This window comes from Chiloscyllium plagiosum, chromosome 2 (assembly GCF_004010195.1).
Source record: "Chiloscyllium plagiosum isolate BGI_BamShark_2017 chromosome 2, ASM401019v2, whole genome shotgun sequence".
In the NCBI taxonomy this organism is placed as follows: domain Eukaryota; kingdom Metazoa; phylum Chordata; class Chondrichthyes; order Orectolobiformes; family Hemiscylliidae; genus Chiloscyllium; species Chiloscyllium plagiosum.
The window spans coordinates 129,674,717-129,698,568 of record NC_057711.1 but is presented as its reverse complement, the minus strand read 5'-3'; the positions used below and the strand labels follow the sequence as shown (position 1 = coordinate 129,698,568).

Genomic DNA, 23,852 nt, shown 5'->3' with positions numbered 1-23,852 from the left:
CAAAAGGAAATAAAGTGAAAGAAAAGAGCAGAAGCAAAAGTGAAACAAAGACAGAAAGGTGATGTGTATTGGCCGGGGGAGCGGGGGTGGGGAAGAGAGAGAGAGCAGGAAAGAGCCTGTTAGTCTGCCACCATTTTACACCAGGATGATGGTGGTCTTATAGCAAGTGGAGACCTCCCATGGGAGTAAGGAGAGGTTAAAGATGTCTGAGAATCCTCCCACTAGCTGGTGCGTGCAGGATCTGAGTGTTTGGTCAGGGACTCCATTCAGGACCAGTCCCTTTCAGTGGGTTCACACTCGAGAAGGCTGATCTGCCCCCTGCGGCAGTGACTGCAGGTACAGGGGCAAGCGAGGCTGTTGGGGTAGGTGACATCATTTCACTGACCTCCTGTTCCATACAAACACAGAATGGATTGAGCTCATTGGGGAGGGATGCATTGTTGTCAGTGATTTCTACTCAACTTCACTTTGTGGCCAATTATATTATGTAGGCCTTGCCAGAGTCGAGCTGTATTTGTGTGGTTAGCCTGGGAGTCATTATTGCCAGCTACCTCTTTCCAAGCCCACCCAAGATTGATTTCTTTGGCTCCCAGTCCTTTCCAGACTTACTGATGAAGTCTGTGACGGTAGTGGCATCAAGACTGCAGCTGAGTTCTTGAAAATGGACCAATCCACTGACTGCAAGCAGTCACCATCTGAGCTAATCTGTCTGACCAACACTCTGACTCTCTGTCCCAGATCCTCGCGCTTCAGTTTCTGCAGTAATTTGAGAGAAGGAACACAGCTTTGTGGTTTGATTTTTCTAAAATGCAGGTGGGGAATGGAGCGGTAGATATCTTTGGGTGTGGAGCAGTAGTCCAGGGCGTCTCTGGGGGGACAGGAAACCTATTGGTGGCAGACCATACTAGAGTTTGCCTGGTTGAAGTCGCAGGTACGATGGATAAGATATAGAGGTATTTTGTCTCGAGGCTTTTTGTTGATGTTTATTGAAGCATGAAACACATGCACCAGTTCAAACAAAAAGTTGTTGTATATAAATTGTCATTGCAATGTGTTTTGGGAACATGACCGACAGAATTTAATTTTTTACTTTTTTTGAGTACTGGTTTGCTCAATGATGTGATTTGCGAGGCTCAGCTATCACCAGTTAGGGTTCAGTTTAACATTAAATTGCATCTGGTTGGTGTTTCATATCTTTGACACCTTTGGTCACTCTAATACTGACCAAATGATTTAACCGTGCATGGAACAAACCACCTATATTCCTGAAGAATAAATTACTTGCAGAACTTGGACAATTTGGAAGTTGGATTGATGAAAATTTTCATTGTGAAACTGAGAAGTGAATATTCTGTTGCTGAACATTTGTTATTTTGCCCACTGGAACCTTGTACAGAAACAAACAGATCATTACAGGCGCAATGTTAATATTTACTGTGAAATACTGAACTGAAACTTTATATTTGCATCCATCAAACTGAATTCTATTCCAGGTGTGGGGGAGCTGGTTATTCGTACTCCCTCCTATTCAGCTTCCCTGAAGTTTGTTTGTAATAACATTTACTTTGCGTTCTTGTCATTATTAGACGTTATAATGTGAATGCATCACCTGAAAACTTAATACATTTATAGAAATGCCACAGTTTCTTGAACAGCATTTTCCTCAGCTGAAGCTCCAATCCATAATGCTTGTTTCTTATTGATTACTGTTAGCTATGAATGGCAGGACTAACTAATAACAAAAGCCTCAATCAGTTAGGATTGTATTCACTGGAGTTTGGAAACTTACTTTTAGTAGATACAATAGGCCTGTGATATTTGCATTTAATGAATCTGTCAGAACCCCATTTTTACAATTGAATAGCATGGTGCTAAAATGTGTTTTTAAATGCTTGATAATCATATTAAATGTTAATGACGAGAAGCCGTAAATTACTTTTTCAGAAAATAATTGGGATTTATTTTATGATGAAGCAAGAGGGTAAAGCTTCCAACCCCTCGCGTGAATGGTGGTTCCTCAGGCTAAGGATACATCAGGAAATCACTGGGTGCTGTTCCAAGGCCCAACTTTTTAAGGTCTACTAGTGACATGAGTAGTTTAACACCATCTAACCTGAGGATCTTAAAGCTGGTGGTTACTTAGAAAACTGTCAGCTCTCCAAAAGTCTTGTAAATGTGACTATCTGTACTGCCCGATATTGCAGGAATTTTGCTCGTAACACTAGGTTATTTGCAGCTTTTTACAATGTGTTAGCTGCAATTAGACTGGCGTTGCAAACTTCCAAAACCTACCCTTATCGATGGCAACAGGCTCCCCATTTTTCCAGAGTAGTTCTCAAACTGAGGAGTTTTTTTTTTTGCATTCTGTCAGACACTATAATTACCAAGATTGACACAAATTACACCTTTATAGAAATCTAATGTTTCCATCTGAACATAAGTTAGTTTAAAATTAATTTTTATAAAATTATGTTAAATTTGTGTTCAAGGCTCTGGGACATTTCCTCTAAGCGCAATGACTCCATGTGCATTAAGAGTAAAGTGGCTGCTTTACCAGAGTGTTGGTCCCTGTTTGTACTGACTTGAATGAAGCAGGAGGAGAAACTAATCTGCTAGTGTTGAAATGCAGAGTAGAAACTGAAGCAAATACTGTTTTTTTTTTGCCTTGTTCTGGTATACATGTTTTCAGGTCACCTGAACACACACACATGAGTGAAGAGACGAAAGAGAAATGGAAAGAATAGATTAAGAGTGTGGATAAAAGCTTTTTTTTGTTTGGCTTTGCATATATAGCATGTCCGAGTTTTTTGGCATTTTTTTTTTGCCTGCACACCAGCTTTCATTTCCCTCAATTGCCCCAACACCTGTCATAGTCTCCCTCCTCCCTCTCTCCTACAATCCCTTTTTTTTTGTTTTGTTTTTGCAAATTAATACCAATGTGGGTGCGTAACCTGATTACTGGCTATAATAAACACAAATTTGGAGGTGGTGAGGAAACCTTTTTAATTAAAAAGCTACTAAAGGATTGCTATCACTAAATGGCTTGTACTTCTATAATTTTTCCTAACAAAGAAAGATTTAAACTGCCACATAAACTAATTAGAACTTTTCGAATAAAATACACTTTCAGGAGATGTGGATTGGTGTTTGTACTGAGATAACTAAGTAATTCGGCACAATTCAGTTTTAAATCCGTTACCTTGGACTCGCTTTTTTCCCTTCATCCTTTTTAAGTACTAAATTAATGTTCACAATGTAATTCACCATTAACTAATTCCAAAGTAACCAGTTAATGTTTACATTTTTGTTTACATCTAGTGATGCATATGAAGTTAACTTACTGTATTGGTTGTTTTGAACATAATGCAGATGAAGAAGATGATGGCAAGGCGTCCACACAGCCTCTCTTGAAAAAAGGCAGGCATTCCATTCTTTTGTTTTCATTTTTTTTTCCTTTGTAATTATTACTAGTTGCTCTAGTAATCAGATCTTTCACTTTTGTCTTTCCTTTGTTCCACTGTATAATTTGAGTTTTCTTTTGTTATGAATACCTTTTGTTGTACCTTTTTTTTTGTTTGGACTAATCCCTGCTTGTCCATTCCCCTCCTGTGCTGATTCTTTTTAACATTTGTGCAGTTCCCAATTCTTTAGTTGCATATTTCTAAATGGCTCCAATGACTGCCAGCTCACAACAATCCAAAAGCTCAATACAAGTTCTATGATAGCTGACTAAAGTTTTAAAACAAAAAGTCAAAAAGGAAGATTTGAGTACTGGAAATAAAAACCGAAATTATTACAACTATAAAGCAGCTCAGCTACCTAAAACATAAGCATATTGTTTTCAGATGCAGTCCTTTTATCTGAAATGACAAAGGACTGTACTCTAATGGAAACCTATTTTCCTCAAAGGCAGGCAAACGTTAATGTACACTTGCATTTGTTGCTACCTTTTGGCTTTGCTTACAATAACTTTAAATTGAACAAGAATCTAAAGATGCCTTGTGTGTTTCTCAATCAGTTTTGTTCACTGTTGTAATTTGCCATATAACACTGGAAATTATTCCAGGCTATATAGCAAAATGCTTCTTCCTCATTCTTCCTCGTCCTTCTAGAGGTGGTGGGAGAGTTTACTGTTTGTCTACCAAAACCCACAACCACATACACAATCCTCCCCAAAATTCAAAACAATGTTCATCCTCCTTTTCTTAGAATCAGTCAAATTTGGTTTTATTGTGGTTTCCTTCTTTAGATAAAGTTTGTGTATTCTATACCAGAGTGCAGAAAAATGAATTGTGGCTCCAGTGTTGTAAATCAGTGCTAGGTAATTGACTATCAGAAAATAAACTCCTATTCAATAAATGAAAGTCTGTCATGTAGCAATGTTTTGTTCTTTTTAAACAGTGCCATTAAAAAGGCATACAAACAAATGAAAATTCTCTAATAAACAATCTCCCTCCAGAAAATTAAATGACTTTTATGCTGAATGGAAGTAAGTTGTACAGATCAATGCATGCTCTGACCTTGCAGGAATGGAATTGTCTGGCACTTGTAAGACTTAATCAGCGTCACTAGGTGCCTTTTTATATATTCAATCCATTTTAGAAATCGAAACAGTTACCGCATGCTTTAATATTTGAGTAATTTGCTAATTTCTTATGATTGAGTTGGGGGAGGCAATCATTTGCTCTGGAGCAAATTAGAGATTGGGCTGATATTAGGAAAGATTTGCTAAAGGGAAAATTTGCTTGATCTTGTAAAGTAAAATAGATCACTTGCCACATGAAGAAATTCACTGGATTACTTCATTTTTCCTGATTTTTAAAAAGCCACCAAAACAAATATTAGAAAATATGAAAGTTGGTCTTTTTCTGCCTCTCTGGAAGACTACTCACTGTCAACTGTGTTCTCTTTCAAATGTCCTACGAAGTTGATCTCTTACTGATTACAATGACTTTCCCTTCTTTTTGAAAAGTGCCTAATTTTCCATGAAACTTTTCAGAGGTTAAGGGTTCATCTGTGCCTTTGAACATGAATGATCAGAAGCTGCTTCAGGCAAGCTCTCGATTCCAAAAGCAGCAGGGTAAAGGGACGATTGACGTCTGGTGGCTTTTCGATGATGGAGGTATAGCTTTTCACTCTGCAATTCCATTTTCTTTGTACAAATAAACCAGTCACAGCAGGATAATAACTGCCAGCTCCTTTTGTTTGCTAAGTTGTTAATGAGCTGGAACGATGAGTTATTTGGGATGATTAAATGTCTCTGCCCTTTTTCTGCTTTGATAGGCTTGACGCTACTTATCCCATATCTTCTCACTACGAAGAAAAAGTGGAAAAATTGCAAGATCAGAGTGTTCATTGGTGGAAAAATAAACAGGATAGACCACGATAGGAGGACGTGAGTAATTAATTTTAGCCAACCTGAAAATGATATACATATGTGTTTGCAGATGTGTTAATAATAAACATCTGGTTCTATTTTCGTAAAATTGTTTGTTAAATAGTGTGGCTAAGCATCAAAGTAGGTTTTGAGATCTTGTACAGCATGTAGATAAATGAGTGGGGATTGCAATTTGTGTACTGCATGGAGACTATTTGGAAACATTAGTAACCAGCACAAAGTTTGTCTTTAACTTTGATTCTAATTGTTGCTGCAGCCCCAAAAAGGTCAGATGTCACATGACACCAGGTTATAGTCAAACAGGTTTATTTGAAACCTCAAGCTTTCAGAGCGCTGTCCTTCTATCACATGAAGCCTACTTCACCTGAAAAAGGGACAGTCCTCCAAAAGCCTGTGATTTAAAAAAAAACTGTTGTACTATAACCTGGTGTTGTGTGACTTCTGACTTTGTCCAACCCAGTTCAACACCAGCAACTCCATCACAATCCCAAAACGACTAAGGGGCACTTGCTGGAACTTTGAGATAACAGCATTGCCTGTCGAAGTTTCTCTAGCAGTGGTAATGCGAAGCTCCGCTAGCATTTGCTTTGTAATTCTGAATATGGAAAATGTTATCAATAATTAAGTAAGTTTATTATTGACTTTCAGAATGGCCACTTTACTCAGCAAATTCAGGATAGATTTTTCAGACATCACTGTTCTCGGGGATATGAATACAAAGCCAAGCAAAGACAAGTAAGTGATCTTGATGAGAGGTGAATTTTGTGATACAGCTTTGGAAAATAATCATTGAAGTTGCTAACTCCTGTTCCTTTCTGGTTATATACACTAATGGATTTGTATTTATTATTACTGAATATTTTACCTGTGAAAATTTCTGACCATTGCTATTGGCACAAATTTGGTCTAAAACCAAAACACAAGCTTTTTACCATCTTGATTTTGTATTAAACAGTATTGCAGCTTTTGAAGAGATGATTGAGCCATTCAGACTTCATGAGGATGATGGAGAACAAGAAGCATCTGAGAAAATGAAGGCAGAGGAACCATGGAGGATCACAGACAATGAGCTGGAGATCTACAGAATGAAGGTTTCTACACCTTTTTGGGAATTGTTTCAATGCTTTGTCAAACCATCAGTTCGGCCAGACCTTATGTACACAGTGGAAACACCTTAAATTCAGAATGAAACCTAACCAACATTTACAAAAATAAAAGCAAAATACTGGCGTGATTCCTTTTACCTGGTACAGTTTACAGAAAGGCAAATAGATAAAGGTTCAGGTTGATTATTCAATAACGTGGCAAGGTAAAGATGCTGTCAGGTTTCCAAGTATCGATGTGAAAGGGTAGAGTCAAGAGTTTGTGAAAAGTTGAAGGTGGGAGACATCAAATGATAAAAGACTTGATGGCACAAGGCCAAAAAGGAGCCGGGTTGGTCTGGATGAGGTGTAAATGACAATTGAAATCATTGGCAGCTGCCAATCAAAAAGGTGGGATCAGAGATTGTGATCTGGAAGCTCAATTTTAGTTTTGAGACCAGAAAGCTGAAATGTGTCTAATCATTTTCCCATTGAGCTTGATTGGGAGAGCAGTCAGAATGTAAGTGAGACAGATCATTAAAACGACAGACAATTGGAAATTCCAGATCTCTCATGCAAACTGAATGGAGCAGTCCTGCAACAGTCACATTACTTAGTCTCTCCAGTGTAGAGGATACTGCATCATGGGCAGTGAATATCATCCACAACATTTGATAAGTGCAAGTAAATTGCAGTTTAGTCTGGAAGGAGTATTTGGTGTGCTGAATAGCAGGAAGGAAGGGGATAAGGAGCAGGTTTTGCCTTTGTTCTTGAATAGAAATTTATCCTGGAAACTGCAAGCAATGTTTTTGCAGGTGTGGACCATTGTAGTGAGAAAGGAATGGTCTCATCCTAACACTGAAAGCAGAGGGAAGAGGAAGATGCAAGAGTTGCGTCAAGATAGAGGTGTGGGCATTGCAGAGAGTATCTGTCAAATGTGGAGGTTGAGGATGGAAGGGAATCTGATGACTTTTCTGGTGGGGTAGGAAAGGGGCAAGAGCAAAATTGCAAGAAATGGATGACACACATAATTGAGGAGCCTGTCAAACCAATGTGAGATTTTGTTGATGAGAAAGGAAGACCTGTCAGAAACACTGGAATGGAAGGTAACATAAGAATAGATGTGATCATAAAATCATAGAGTGCAGAAGAGGCCCTTCAGCCCATTGAACTCTACTGACATTTATGAAAGACCTGACCTTCAACCTAATCCCATTTCCCAGCACTTGGCCCAGAGCTTTGAATGTTATGTCATGCCAAGAGCTCATCCAGGTACTTGTTTTTAAAAGATGAGGCAATTCACCTTTACCACCTTCGCAGGTTGCACATTCCAGACTGCCACCATCCTCTGGGTAAATAAGATTGTCCTTCCTTCTAACACACCTCCTCCTCTTCCCCCCCCCCCCCCCCCCCGCCATCCATCCCAACCCCAAACCACTCTATCCCTCACCTTGAACCTGTGCCTCTTTGACTGTCCCTTCAACTAACTGGAACAGCTGCTGCTGATCCACTCTCTGTCCATCTTAGCCTTGTACATCTCAGTCTGGTTGCGCCCTCAGTCTTTTCTGCTCCCAACAATAATGACCATACCTATCCAGCCTTTGCTCAAACTTACATTTGCCATCCTGGTGAATCTCTTCTGTACCCCCTGTATTGCAATCACATTCTTCCTGTAATGAGGTGACCAGAACTGCGCACCGTACTCCAGCTGTGGCCTCACGAAAGGTCTATACAATTCCATCAGGACTCCCCTGCTTTTGTAATCTCTGGCTGAATTGATAAAGGCAATGTTCCATATGCCTGACTCACCACCCTACTAATACGGCCTTCTGCCCTCAAAATAGTTGACAACATCCCTTTTTTACATCTAACTCTTTCCGAGTGTCATGTCCTTCATTTGAATAATTCCATGTCAAATTCCTCCTTCGGAAGTGTATGACCTCTTACTTTTCAGGGTTAAATTACATCTGCATCAGACGAGATGTGATGGATATTAAAAATCTAGGGAATGAAGGTGTCCTTTTATAGGAAGTGAGATGGTATAGTTAAAGTCACGAGAGAATCTGTGGGCTCAGTAGATATTGGTTGAAAACCTAGTCTCTGACTGAGAGACAAAAGTCTGAACCACAAGGATAGAAATCCAATGGGAAAAGTTGATTTTCTTGAAGATAAAGTACAGCAATTATATCCATCAGTGTACTGGAGGAAGTAGTGAATGTTCAATGTATTCTGTCAAAAGACAGTCATCAAACTGAACCCATGTGGGCCCCTGTGGGACAATTTTTCTTTATTTGGAAAACATTTAGAGTTGAAGGAAAAGTTATTCAATCTGAGAGATTCAACCATGTGCAGAAGGAGTGGTAAAAAGGCAGTTTGGCTGAGCTCGGTTTCAAAGGAGAAGAGGGCTAACTTCAGAATATGCTGCGGGTGGGGAGAGGGTATAGAAGGATTGAGGGTGCCCAGGTTAGGGTCAAGAAACTTAAAGTTGCTAGATTGGCTAAGGACATCAGAAGAGTCACAGATTGATGATGCTGGTAAGAGGAAATTTGTCATGGTTGGATCATGGGGTGTAACAAGTTGGTGATGAGTCTTCAAGGGTAACACTGTTACTCATTAGGAGCAAAGTTGAAGTTTATGTAGGGTTTGGATCTGATGTTGGAAGCCATTGTGGGAAGATCTCCAGAGGAGGTGAACTTATTGACAGTCAGTTGGAGCACTGCACATTATGAAAGATTGTTTAGAGTGGGTGAGAGGCTTGTCTTTCTGGCAATTTTTCAATGACAAAATCTCGAGTGGATCTAAGTGACCAGACAGAGGGGGGGTACAGTTGAATAAAAATTTTGATGGTGAGAAGCAAATTGCTTTGGGAAAGACTCCTGGCCAAGCAGAAGGAAAAATAAAAGGTAACATAAGAATTTGTTGCATGAAGCCCAATTCATGGAGGTGGTGGTAGATGCAGCATGAAACTGTGGCCTTTGCTGAGCACTGCATGGGGAGGTCAGAGAACTGATGGAAACATGGCTGGACATCAGACTGGGTGGGATTTGAAAGAGGAGTAGCAGGGTGGAGAGGATGCCTTCCTTTTTCAACTGCTGGGACCCTCTACAACTACGTTTAACTGATCTCTCAACAATGATTGTTCCATTTCCTGTGCATCTCTCCACAGCACAACTGAATCATGATAATGTGCTCCTTTTTTCATGAATACAAGCCTTTTGTATTTAACAGATCATCCTGCCTCCTACTTGAGCATGTGACAAGTAAACACACACTCCATTTCCTGTTCAACATTCCAAAGGGATTGTTCTGTCCTCCACATTGTGTTCAGTCCTCAATCTCCCCTCCTTTTTCCCATGGTGCTGACCCCAAATCAGAATCTCAACTGTTACGGCATAGAAGCTGGCTATTCAACCCATTGTGTCTGCACTAGCTCTCCAAATCAGCATATTAATTCAGTCTTTTCCACCATCCCTTTGCACAATGAAAATTGTTTCAATTTGAATAATCCTCCAATCCCCTCTTGAAAGCCTGAATAGAACCTGCCCTACCATGCTTCCAGACAGTGTGTTCTATACCCTTGTGCGAAAGTTGTTGTTTTTTTTTCTGTAAAGAACTTCAAATCTGTGTGCTCTCATTCTTGATCCTTTTATGAACAAGATTAATTTTTCTCTGTCTAAACTCCCAACAGAACTCCTCTTAGCTGCCTTCTGCTCTGTACTGGCCCCTGTAACTGGTCCTCCTAACTGAAATTTCTCAGGCCGATAGCCATCCTAGTAAATCTCTTATGCACTCTCTCCAATGCATTCACATCCTTCCTAAATGTGGTGCCTAGAACTGTATACCCCTGAGGTCTAACAAGTGTCTTACACAAGTTTAGCATCACCCACTTGGTCTTGTATTCTATGCTAAGGTTACTGTATGCTTCATTAAGGTGTCTTCCCCTGTTCCGTCCCCTTCAGCGATATGTGTACATATACATCCAGGTCGCTCTGCTCCTGTAAGTCTTTTAGAATTGTACCCCTTATGTTATATTGTCTCTCCTTATTCTGTGTAGTAAAATGCATCACCTCACACTCCTTCACATTGAATGTTATCTGCCACCAATCCACCCATTCTGCCAAATTGTCTAAGTCCTTTTGAAATAAAAAGTATTGGAGAAACTCAGCTGGTGTGGCAGCACCTATGGAGAGAAAAACAGTTAATATTTCGAGTCCAATGATGATTTTTGGAACAGTTCCAGAGAAGAATCTTTGGATCCGAAACGTTAACTCTGTCTCTCCTCAGATGCTGCTCGACCTGTTGAGTTTCTCTGAGACTGTTTTTTTTGTTTTTGTTTTTGTTTTGTCTTTTTTTTTCCCCGAGTTCCATGTGTAACCTCAGAGGATGCAACTTATGCCCTTTATGTCCTCCCTCCCACCAGATCGGGTCCCAAATGCGTTGTCCAAGTGAAACAGCAAATTACATTCATTTCTTTGCAATCTGAATATAGAACTCTGAGCTTATGCTGCACTCTCCAATAGTGTAGACACCAAATACAGTTTGGATGACCATTTTGAAGGATACTTTAATTCTTTCTTCACTTTTCCATGACACACTCCTTTTTGTTTTGCATTTTTCAGTTTGGTCTTGTAATCTCTTGCCTTCCACCTTATCCCACAATTTCCATGTATCTTTACTTAGTTAAAACTTGTTGCATCCCTAACTTTTTTTTCTAGCTCTGTAACACTCTCAATGACTGAAATGTTGACAGTTCCCCACCATACATTCTGCCTGGCCTGTGGAGTAATTCCAGCATCTTCTGTTTTATTTCTCTTTCTCTGTAGCGTTGTCTTTCACTGTCATCAGTCAAAGTTTCTCCCGGTCTGTGTTGGTTGTTTGACAGCTGAATGATTGCTGCAGTTAAATTCTGTTGTTGTGAAGGAGTTTGCTCAGACACAGAGGAATGCTGCACCAACCAGTTATGCTCCCAATCAGCAAACCCCTAGAGGATGGATCTGCTCCTAACAACAACAAAGTTCATGCTGATTGGAGCCCCAAGCACCCCTCTTTCCCCAATAAACACAGTTGGATTTCCCAAAAGATTAGCAATTTAGAACTGGATGTTGCACACCATATGATGCCTGTCTTAACTGAGGTTTAAATTTAATCAAATCTAGTGTTTTGATCAATGCTACATTGCCCAAATTATTGAAGATTAGTCATTTGTGTCAACTATATGCCCAAAGTTAGCATTTTGTTCAGTGAAAGATTTTGAGGAATTTCTTTCAATCTTCTAGCCTCTGTACCTACCCATATATCCCTCACACAAAATAGGACAGTCATAACAGTCACTCTGCACAGAAAGAGCTTACCTAGCCTATCATTCCAGTACATCCTTTTGAAAGAGCTATCCAGTTAGTGTCAGTCTACTGCCCTTTTCCTATAGCCTTGCAAATTATTCAATTTCTTATTGAAAGTTACCAGTGAATCTATTTCTGCCACCTATTGATCAGTAAATTGTAGATCTTCATAGCTTACTGCATTCTGGAAATAAAAGAAAAATCATCCCTCAAGTTAGTAAGAGTTTGAGTTCCTACCCAACCGTTTCATTTTGAGGAGCTAAAACTTACAGGGCTGTGTTTTTACTCAACCCTTGGAATATATCATTTCCTGATTTGTTCCTACTTTTGCCTTTGTTTGCGTAATATAGTGTGTGCTCATTTTGGAGAAGAGGCTGATGTCTGTGGCTATCTTTGTTTTTGTAATGACTGTGCTATTAGCCAATTCACAGTCGGTAAAAACTGAAACAAGCCACTGTTCTACTAACTCATCTCTTAGACCTTGTTTTCCTACTCCTTAGTGAGGATCACAGCATCTTGGAACAACTCTCTTTTTTGATTTCTTCCAGACTGTATCTCCTAATCACTTCTCTATTGCAAATTTGTTTCCCTTCTACCATTTTAACCTACGCAGTATCTTGCAATATTGGTCATTTATTTTTTAATTTAAACTAAGATCTGGCAAACCAATTCATGTCAAATCATTAACTATTTCATTGTAAAAAGCATGAAAATCTTACTTGAGTAATGAATCTAAGTATTGTACAAAAATGTGTAAACTGATAAAAGTTAGGTATCCAATGATTACCTGTCTGTGTATTGAGTAGCTGTTGGCTGATGTGCAATTCTTGCAAAGATTTTTGACTAATGTTGAAAATGCTAGTCGAACTATCCCAGCATTTGTACATTTGTTTAAACAAATTATTTTGGCTGAGGACACTTTCAAAGTTCTCTATTTGTCCTAGTGTTTTTGTGAGCTTGAAGCACATTTGAATCAGGTCATGCAAGGGCAATCACAGGAAAGTATTGGAGGTGTTTCAAATAATTAGAGCAGGATTTGGAGAAAATCTGCAGCTGGTTCTTCTTGTGCCATTCACAGGAGGATCAGACTGATGGTAAAAGGCGAGATCATAAAATCCCTGCAGTGTGGGAGCAGGCCATTTGGCCCTTCGAGGTTTCACTAATCCTCTGAAAAGCATCCTACCCAGACCCACCCCATCTCTGTAACTCTTCATTTCCCATTGGCTAATCTACCTAGCCTGCACATCCTGGGACACAATGGGCAATTTAGCATGGCTAACCCACCCAAACTATTCATCTTTGGACTGTGGAAGGAAACCGGAGTACTTGCAGGAATGATGTTTTGCTCAAAACATCGATTCTGCTGCTCCTTGGATGCTGCCTGACCTGCTGTCCTTTTTCTGGCTCCACACTCTCTACTCTAATCTCCAGCATCTGCAGTCCTCACTTTCGCCACGAGGAGAATGTGGGGCAAATTCCACACATAGTCCTGCCAGAAGCTGGAATCGAACCCGGGTCCCTGTCGCTGTGAGGCAGCAGTCCTAACCATTGAACCACCATGCCATCCTAATATGCAACATCATGGCATGGGCTTCCTGAATTTCTCACTGTTGTCACATTGCTCCAGATTTGGCATATTTCCTTAGAGTTCTGACTGAGGCTTACTTTCTGAATTATGTTGGATGGATGAATGAATGCATCCAGCGATCCAAGCTCAGTAGAAAAGATATCCACTCAAATAGTTTACTTTGTTTTAAAATCGCACACATTTTAAACAAATTATTATTTCCATTTTAGACGTATCGACAGATCAGATTGAATGAATTGCTAAGGGAGAACTCGAGCACTGCTAACCTCATTGTCATGTAAGTAACTTTACAAAAAATGTAACTTGTAAAATAATATTGGCTAACAAATGAACGCATGCTGTAAAATTGTAGGATACTAAATTTGCAGGATTGGGGATGTTTGACTCCAAAGTGACTGGAGATCTGATACCAGAAACACCCCCTTTATCAACCTTGCTTTTAGAAAAAATCCTTTTTTTAAAAAAAAATCCCTACTGAAACAGGTTTTGATTTCCCACCCAATGTATCCTGTGCATTTGCATAGAGTCATAGTCGCTAACACAGACTGATCAGACTGGGTCCAGATCACACTGAAATGTCACTGCCAACTGATACTGTGATCAAGTTCAGTACGTCAAAAATATTTAAACTGGCGTCACTGACCATCATGAGCTCTATTACTTTGATTTAGCAGTGTTAATAACTCTGTGCTCAATTATGTAAAAGAAAAGAGAGCGTTTCAAAATAAACTCAACCATTCTCTTTAACATGAGTTACAAGATTGAATAATTATGAAAAACAGCAAATGCTGGACCTCAGCAAGCTAACGCAGCAACTGTTGAGAGAGAAAAGCAGAGGTCATGTTTCAGGTTGATGCCAGCATTTTCTGTTATTGCAAATTTCCAACATCCACAGAAATTTGCTTTTGTGGAAATCGTCTATATGGGAATTAGAGTTTTTGTTGTAATTTACTCTTTTTTTCAAAAAACAAACCAGTAACATCTACCCATAAGAGCCTCGGATTGGCAAAAGTGCTTTTCAAACATTTGGGCAAAAGTTACTCAGAACTTCTAGCCCATTAACTGATGGGCAAAGCAAAACAAACCATGAGCTTGTGCAATGATGCACCCCCAGCTCTTGTATCCGGTGTTTAAAATGAACAATTGTCCAAGTCTCCTGAATGTATTGTGGCAGAGTTTATCCATTTTGATCTGTAAAACAAGCTGTTCATAGTATGGATTAAGGAATGGGCTGGGGCTGTTTTCTCTGGAGTGTCGAAGGCTGAGGGGTGAGGTTTATAAAATCATGAGAGGCATGGATAGGGCGAATAGTCAAGGTTAGGGGAGTCCAAACCTGGAGAGCTTATGTTTAAGGTGAGCGGGGAGAGAGGGACCCAGGGGGCAATTACAGCATTTAAAAGGCATCTGGGTGGGTATATGAATAGGAAGAGTTATGAGGAATGTGGGCCGCGTGCTGGCAAATGAGACTATATTAATTTAGGATATCTGGATGGCGTGGACAAGTTGGACTGAAGGGTTTGTTTCAATGCTGTATGACTCTGACTCTGAATCTATATCCATTTGGTATAACTTGATAGCGTAACTAATGCACAGATGCCACTTTTGTTTCATAGTTTGAACTGTGTGGGATTTTGCTGCAGGTTGATGGTTTATGCCCTGGGTGTGTGTGTGTGTGTTTTTTTAACGTGTTCAGTGACTGGTATAAGCTGACTGTTGGACATACAATGTTCCTGACTGCTCTGCTGATCGATGAGATCAGAGAAGTGATTAAGAAATGCCAGAAGATAGCTGGAGTTTGTGGAAAGACAATGTTGGGGGATTACTGGGAGATTGTGGGGGCGTACAGAGGCAAGTGGGAAGTGTTTGTTTACAGATTAGCATGTTTATATTTGGGGGACTCTCACCTGTTGCTAAAACTCATGGCCAGTGTTGTAAAGATAGATTTTCCTCTTCTATCACCTCACATTTTATCTGCAGATATGGATTTTAATAACAAACGTGACTGTGTGGGAGGCTAGGGAGGGAATTGCAGGGCCCCTAGCAGAGGTATTTGTATCACCATCAGCCACTGGTGAAGTGCCCAAAGATTGAAGGACGGCTAATGTGCCATTATTTGAGAGGCTGCAGGGAAATGCCTGGGAACTACAGACCAGTGAGCCTAACCTCCATGGTGGATAGATTGTTAGAGGAGATTCTGAGAACCAAGAGCTACAGGCATTTGGAGAGGCAAGGACTCAATGTGGGAAATCGTGTCTCATGAATTTGATTTGAGTTTTCTTTTGAAGGAGTGATCAAGAAAGTAGATGAGCGCAGTCTGGTAGATGTTGTCCATGTGGACTTTAGCAAGGCCTTTGACAAAGTATCACTTGATTGGTTGTTGAGTAAGGTTAAATCTCTCCGGATCCAGGTAGAGCTAACCAATTGGGCACAAAATTGGCTTGATGGTAGAAGGTTGTGGTAGATGGTTGTTTTTCAGACTGGAGGCCTGTGACCTGCAATGTGCCACAGGAAACGTGCAGTGTTCAGTCTTATGGTCACTTATATTAATGATTTTGGATGTGTGTCTTTCCTCATCATATTTTTGGATGACAATTTAGGAGGTGTGGTTCGTGGTTTTGAGGATGACCCCTACATTGCTGGTATAGTGGACAGTGAAGCAGGTTATCTGGGAATACGGCGAGACCTTGATCAACTGTGCCAGTAGATTAAGGAATGGCAGATGGAGTTTAATTTTGATAAATATGCGGTGTTGCATTTTGGTGAAGCAAACCTGGGCAGGACTTGCACAGTTTAGATCAGAGTGGTGCTGAAAAAGCACAGCAGGTCAGGCAGCATCCGAGGAGCAGGAAAATTGACGTTTCGAGCAAAAGCCCTTCACCAGGAATAGCATTCTTTTGCCCGAAACATCCATTTTCCTACTCCTCGGATGCTGCCTGACCTGCTGTGCTTTTCCAGTACCACTCTGATCTAAACTCTGGTTTCCAGCATCTGCAGTCCTCACCTTTGCCTAGAACTTGCACAGTCAATGACAGGGCCCGGGGAGAGTGTTACGGAACAGAGGTCTAGGGGTACAGGTTCATAAGCTCCTTAAATAGTCACAGGTAGACAGGGTGGTGAAGGCGGCTTTCGGCATGTTAGCTTTCATTGGTCAGAGCATCTATGAGCTGGGGTGTCTTATTGCAGCTGTCCAAGACGTTGATGAGGCCACACTGTACTATGTGCAGTTCTGGTCACCCTGCTATAGAGAAGATATTATTAAACTAGAAGGAGTGGAGAAAAGATTTATTAGGATTCTACCTGAACTGGATGGTTTGTCTTATGAGGAGAGGTTGGATGGGCTGGGACTTGTTTTCCCTGGAGTGTGGGCAATGGAGTGGTGACCTCAGAAGTATATAAAATGAGAGGCATAGATAAGGAAAGCAGACAGCTTTCCCCCTAGTGGGGGAGTCTAAAACTAGAGGACATAGGTTTGAGGGGAGAGATATGAAAATGTCCAGAGGGGCAATTATTTCACACAGGGTGGAACGAGCTGCCAGAGGTAGTGGTGAAGATGAGTACAATTTTATCATTTTAAGAAACATTTAGATGGGCACATGGATGGGATAGGTATGGAGGGATATAGACGAAACACAGACAAATGGGACTTGATTAATTGTGAAAACTGGGTGGTATGGACAGGTTGGGCTGAAGGGCCTGTTTCCACTTTGTAGGCTGCAAAAAGAAAGAAATAAAAATCCCATTACCATTCCTGCTTTTGTTCTGCGACATCCTTGATCATGAAGCTCACTTTGCCCTCTACCCTTCCAATCTGCTTCCTGCTCCTCCCACCTTTTATCAGTAATGTAAAATCTATCCCTTTTCTAGCCTTCTGTTCAGCTTCATGCAGGATTCAAAAACATTAACTGTTTCTTTCCCCACAGATGCTACCATTTTTGTTTTGTGAACAATTTTATTAGTTTGATACACATTACTCAGTTACATAAAAATATATGGCTGCTTAATAATTAATAATAATGATCCTTTTTAATAAGTCATTCCCAGCCATTCTCAGAACATTATAAAATAAAACAACAAGCTAAATAAGGACACTTTTGGATCAAATGACCTGTCCGTTATTTTTAAGTGTCTTCACTGTAGTGAGTCGGATAGAGAGGCTATTCCATATGAAGGCATGGCCACCAAATGAGAGTGTAATGAAAAACAGGAGTGTTCAAGGGGCCAAAGCAAAAGGATACCTTGATGGGTTGTGGGGTTTGAGAAGTTTACTGTGATAGGGCAAGGTGAGGCTATGGTGAGATTTGAAAGCTGGGGTATTAAAATGAAGCACTGCTTGAGCAGATCAGAGAGTCTGAGCAGTCAAGAATGGGACGTGGTGCAAAGTATTGCACAGATCACAGCATTTTCTGATGACCTCCATTTTATAGAAGGTGAAACATGGGAGAATAGCGAAGAGTGAATTGGACTTCTCAAGTTTGGAGTAATGAAGACATGAATATAGGTTTCAGAAACAGGTGAGCTGAGAAAGGGAACTCTACCAGTGTATTAAGACCATAAGATATAGAAGCAGAATTAGTCCTTTTCAGCCCATTGCATCTGCTCTGCCATTCGATCATGGTTGATATGTTTCTCAACCTTTCTCGTGCCTTCTCCCCATAACCCTTGATCCCTTTATCAGTCAAGAACTTATCTCTCAATGACTTGGCTTCCACAGCCCTCTGCAGCAATGAGTTACACAGACTCCCCTCCCTCTGACTGAAGAAATTCTCGTCATCCTTTCACTGAGGCTGGGCCCTTGGGTCCTAGTCTCTCCTACTAATGAAACCATTTTCTTCATGTCCACTTTATCCAGGTGCCTCGGTATTCTGGTAGTTTCAATGCGTCCCCCTCCAAATCCTTCTAAACCCCAATGAGTACAGACCCAGAGTCCTCAACTGCTCCTCATATGACAAGCCCTTCATTCCCGGGATCATCTAAACCTCCACTGGACCCCCTCCAATACCAGCACATCCATCCTTCGATGACACAAAAAAAAGCTGGAAATCTGAAACAAAACGCAATGTTGGAGAAACGTATTGTTCTGAAGAAGAGTCCAACTTGGCTTGCAACAAAACTTTGGTTCTCTCTCCATTAATTCTGCCAGACATGCTATGTTTCTCCAGCAGTTCCTTTTTAAGAAAGGATTGGTAGTGAGCTGCCACCTTGAACTGCAGCAGTGAGTGTGATCTGGGATACCCTCACTGCTGTAGGGAAGCAATTGCAAGGTTTTGACCCACTTCTGAAGGAACAGTGATCTGGTTCTGAGTCAAGATAATGTGTGGTTTGGAGGAAAACCTGCAGGTGGCGCTGTCAGCGGAGGTTCAGGTGCACTGCTGCTGTAAATCCTGTCGATGCTACACCCTGTACCAATTGCATCATTGGAAGGTGGTGAATCTGGTACCAATCAAGAGGGCTGCTTTGTCCTGGATGGTAAAAATAATGGCTGCAGATGCTGGAAACCAGAGTTTAGATTAGAGTGGTGCTGGATGTTGTCAAGGTTCTTGTGGTATCTGAGTCATATCCGTCCAGGCAAGGGGGGAGTATTCCATCACACTCCTGCCTTGTGCCTTGTAGATATTAGACAGGCTTTGGGAAATAAAATGGACCATCACTCGCATCAGTTTTCAGAATTGCATACTGTTTGAGAACACCCATAGCTGCCTGGTCCTGGTGGTCACCCACTTCCCCCTCTACATTATCTATAGCTGCCGTTTACCAGCTCTTCATGAGACTGTCTCGTGGATGCACCACAGTGACCTCAGCTGCCAATCAAGCTCCCCTCATTAACAATGTATTGTTCTCCAGGGGAGAAAAACCCCTATCCTAGGGTTCTCTTGTCGAGCAGGATGCTCATCAAACTGACTGACTGTGTCCTCTTTGTCTCTGTTTATTGGACTGCTAACTAACTATTCAATCTTATAGGGTGCTCTGAAGAAAGTAATTAACATTTAGCAGTAGGTGTAGGTAAGAGCGTGCACACTCTGAAAAATTCAAAAATAACTCTGACCCTGTTTATGTGTTGCCTATGCAAATCAAAAAGCCCTTAGTGCATTTTCAGCCAAGCAACTTAACAGCAACTAAAAGAAGGCATTCACAGCTTTATACTGTAGAATCCAATCATGGACTGATCTCATGTTTGTGTGATCGTTTATTGAAAAGGAAGAGGAAAATGAAATGCCTTTAGATTGTAGTACTCTTCAGGGTTTCCTCAGAAATCACATGGAATTCCATCCTAACATCTATAACATTTCATGAAGAGTTTAGTTATCTGGCCTTTCCCTCTGATTCCTGTCATGCAAACAATATCACGTTTGAATGTTCTGAAAAGGTCTGGGAATAAGGCTAGTGACAATATCTAGGATATCTGATTTGAAAAAGGGTCACTGGACTCAAAATATGAACTGTTTTCTCACCACAGATGGTGCCAGATCTGCTGGCTTTCTCAGGTTTGAATCAGGTTTCCAGTTTCTGCAGTTTTTTGTTTTATTTTCTTTCAGGACATTTACCCAAGACCACAAGAAATTAGTTATGAACGTAGCCCTGTCCGTTGATTCTGTTTATACTTCCCAATGACTCGGGGGAGCAGCCAACACAATCCAAGACCCTCCAACCCCTATTATACTCTCTCCCATATTCTTTGGTTGGGTAGAAGATACATAAGTATGAAGACATGTACCAGCACATTCAAGAACTGCATCTTCCCAGTTGTTATCAGACTTATGAACAGGTCTCTCATGTAATAGAGTTGATCTTTCTCTGCACCTTCTCTGTAGCTGTAACGCTATCCTGCATTCTGTTCCAATTCTGTTCATTCCTGAAGAAGGGCTTATGCCTGAAACGTCGATTCTCCTGTTCCCTGGATGCTGCCTGACCTGCTGCGCTTTTCCAGCAACACATTTCCAATTCTGTTCAATTACCCTGGTGTACTTAAATAAGATACGATTTGTCTATCTAGCACATAAAACAATGTTTTTACACTATCTTGGTACATGTGACAATAATAAATCCATTAGAAGTTTGTTTTTATATAAAAGATACATCACCATTTCTGCTTTGAGGTGAATCTGAAGGACTTGGCTAACAGTGATTAAGATTTGGAGGTGCCTGTGTACAAAGTTTAAAAATCACACACCAAGTTATACTCCAACAGATTTATTTGGAAGCACTAGCTTTTGGAACACTGCTGATAACCACCTGATGAAGGAGCGTCGCTCCGAAAGCTAGTGCCTCCCAATAAACCTGTTGGACTATAACCTGGTGTTGTGATTTTAACTTGGCAGTGATTAAAATAATTAACATCCATGGATTGTTTTATTAACTATCTATGAAATCTTAATTACCATCTAATTAATATTTGACTATTATCAACAAATCTGTCCAACATGCTGAAATAATTACTAGTCAGTTTGGTACGGACTGTGCTGATGGTAAATGTTGTTGTTTTGCAGGAGTTTGCCAGTGGCACGAAAAGGTGCTGTCTCAAGTGCACTGTACATGGCCTGGATTGAAACTCTCTCAAAGGATTTGCCGCCAATCTTACTTGTACGAGGCAACCACCAGAGTGTTCTTACTTTCTACTCTTAAATGATTAGCACAGGACAGCGTTTTGATAACGCCAGTGCAGCGGCTGGAAGTAGGAAATAATGAGTCCTGGGATTTAGTGTGTTTCACATGTCCATTGATCAAAATCAAAATAAGCACACAAAGGATGAAACCTCTTGAGTTTCAAGGATCATGAGAACTACTTGATTTTTACCCTGATGGCCTGTCAATTTGCCTGAGTTTGATTTGAATGAAAGCAGATTTTTCTGACTGTATACAGAAAGTTTTCTTTCTGCTACTGGAACAACAGCAATAATATTTTTTCTTTTGAAATAACTAAGTTAAATTGCATTAATATGAAAAGCCTTTACAGCCTTACTGAGGTGCCTTCCAAAAGAGAAATTGCTTACCAAATTCCATTGATTCCCTATTTTATGTATATTGGATGATCATTGTAAAATTGAGTAGCCTAATATAAACTGTAGTTAGTGCTTTACATTGAATGAGTTCTCAAAGAGGGTGTATTTTCCACCTTCTGTCACAAAGACAAAAGCTGCTTTCACTATTTTGGTCTTCCACAGGGCTGCTATTAGTTGAAAATGTGTTCTAAGTTTCGCACTCAAAAGCTCTGATATTTAAGTAGCAGAGGTTCACAGGAAATGCTTCTTTGTTACCCTTCAGTTCCCCCATTTCTGTGAAATGCACAGTGGGAGTGATTTTGGAGCCATTATTTTCAAAGATTGTTACTGTACATTGTAATGTGCCTGTAATCAGGACGAGAGATTTAAGTTTTATGATTGAATATATAGAGAGGCATCAGCCAGGGTTTGTGAAGACTCTCCTAGAAGGATTGTCATGCACACATCACCCTCTCCTCTAGCCCTCGTTTAGGCAGATCTGGGAATTTAACTTGCTTACATATGTCCCGTGCAAATGTTTCTTACATGTTGCAACATAGCATTGAGGCTTAAGCAAGATCCTAGTTATGCTGTCATATTTTTAACTGCAGAGCAATGCTTTGAAAAGGGAATATTAAAAAGTTGCCAGCTTTTCAGATTTTAACTGGCCTTTTCTTTCTATACTTGTGGAAATGTAGAACTGAGCTAAAATTTTGAAAATGCACCTACTTGCCCCATCTTTGGTTTCACAAGTTAAAGGTTCAATGTAGTCTTGAAAATATTAGTCCTATATTATACTATATTATGGATTGTGCTGAAATGCATTGTTGCATCATTAGCTTACAATATCTTTGTTAAAAATAAGCTACAGCTACCTTAGTTTCCTATCCTCAAACATTTTCTTTGAATGTCAGCATTTAAAATGTTTGCCAAATACTTTTACATTAAGTTTTTGTCACTTTAAATGGTGTACACTATCCCATCATGATATGGGGTTCCATGACTTGGCTTCCTCATAGTTTATTTCATATCCACTTGATGCTAACATATTAATGCGCAAAATATGTTCCTTTCCATTGCAGTTAAATGCATGACATTTGAAATTATTATTGTATGAAACAGTGTAAACCTGACCATAAAATTGAAGAGTAATTTCAGAATGTTTGTTTGCAATTATTAGGAATGTTCAAACTTGAAAAGGCTGTTGTGCTTCCTCCTTCATATGAATGATGTCTTAAGAAATCTATATAACTGATACTGAACAGTGTCATTAAATAAAGCTCAGTACATAGAGTTCTGTTAGAGAACACAAATTTAATCTTCTGTGAAACAGTGTACTGCTTAGTTCAGCCAGCTAAAAACTGATTTTTAAAAGAAAACCAAATGAACTTTGTGTATGTGTGCATAAACAATGAAATGTAGAAAGAGTAGCTTACAAATTGCAGGGTGCATTCTCGTGGTCTCTTATGTATCCTACACTGCCACTGTTCAACAATCCATGCTAACTCCTATAGGAAACAGAAATCGCTTCTGTGCGAGAGGAGTGGATGTTACTAGTGTTGTGTTCATTTCATGTGATAGGCAACATTTACCCATGTTCAGAAATGGTCTCATTGCTTTTGTAAAGTGTTTTGTAGCCAAAGCTAAAACTTACTATAGTTCATTATTGGAAACTAACCAATTCTCAAAACACAGTAGTAATCTTCACAAATGTGAAATTGCACCATACACTGAATACTTATGTATTTAACCTTTTTATTGTGAAGGAAATTAGCGACAGGGTGATTAGGAGAAATGGCCGATTTTTGATTTATTTTTCTGTTAATTTATTCATCTAACTTTGTGTAAATCAATACAATTCCTTTATACATTCAATTTGGTTATTTTACGGGGTTCTTTTGAAACTACACTGTATGCTGTAAACTTCAGTCTTTTTAAACAACAAAAAGTCTGCAGAGTTGTTTTACAAAGCTATGTTTGGAAATGATTTCATGACCATGTTTTTCCAGGGGGTAAACAGCCCAAAGAAGCTGAATGAAACATTTTGATAATCTGTACTATAATTCACTGAAATGCTTTTCTAATTATTTTAACATTAAAAGTATTAAAGATGATACTTTATACATCGTTATTGCAATAAAGAAAATGTTACATTATTGTGTGGCATTGTCTCCAAAGCAGCACATGTCTTGGTTGATCTCTCGGTAATGATGGGCTATAATGCAAACACTAGGTTAACTATTTGGTCAATCAACACTTGGACATACTGAAGTCTGTCCCTTTATATGAATGAGTACTGAAACAAAATTGTTTTACTGATGCAACATTGGGTGAAACCATCTGTAGTCTTCCAAAATTCATATCTGCTTTGATCTGGATCCCTATGATGCCACAAATTAATTTGTCATAGGACCAGAAATATGCAAAATTCCTACCATAGCAAGTTCAGCTTGGGCTTTTGAACCAGTT

General features: G+C 39.9%; 1 protein-coding gene across 3 annotated transcripts in view; it reads left to right on the top strand.

Moving 5' to 3' along the window:
* Nucleotides 1-23,539, top strand: part of slc12a2 (solute carrier family 12 member 2) — a 223,177-nt gene extending 199,638 nt beyond the window's left edge. Inside the window, exons 21-27 of one of the 3 annotated variants that reach the window (XM_043718081.1) lie at nucleotides 3,319-3,417; nucleotides 5,000-5,122; nucleotides 5,284-5,395; nucleotides 6,047-6,133; nucleotides 6,354-6,489; nucleotides 13,617-13,684; nucleotides 20,892-23,539. In XM_043718081.1, coding sequence (XP_043574016.1) covers nucleotides 3,319-3,417; nucleotides 5,000-5,122; nucleotides 5,284-5,395; nucleotides 6,047-6,133; nucleotides 6,354-6,489; nucleotides 13,617-13,684; nucleotides 20,892-21,027 — 761 coding nt within the window. In that variant the 3' untranslated portion in view covers nucleotides 21,028-23,539. The remainder of the gene's footprint in view (nucleotides 1-3,318; nucleotides 3,418-4,999; nucleotides 5,123-5,283; nucleotides 5,396-6,046; nucleotides 6,134-6,353; nucleotides 6,490-13,616; nucleotides 13,685-20,891) is intronic. The other 2 variants (XM_043718088.1, XM_043718096.1) reach the window with 2 other exon arrangements.
* The last annotated feature ends 313 nt before the right edge of the window (nucleotides 23,540-23,852 follow it).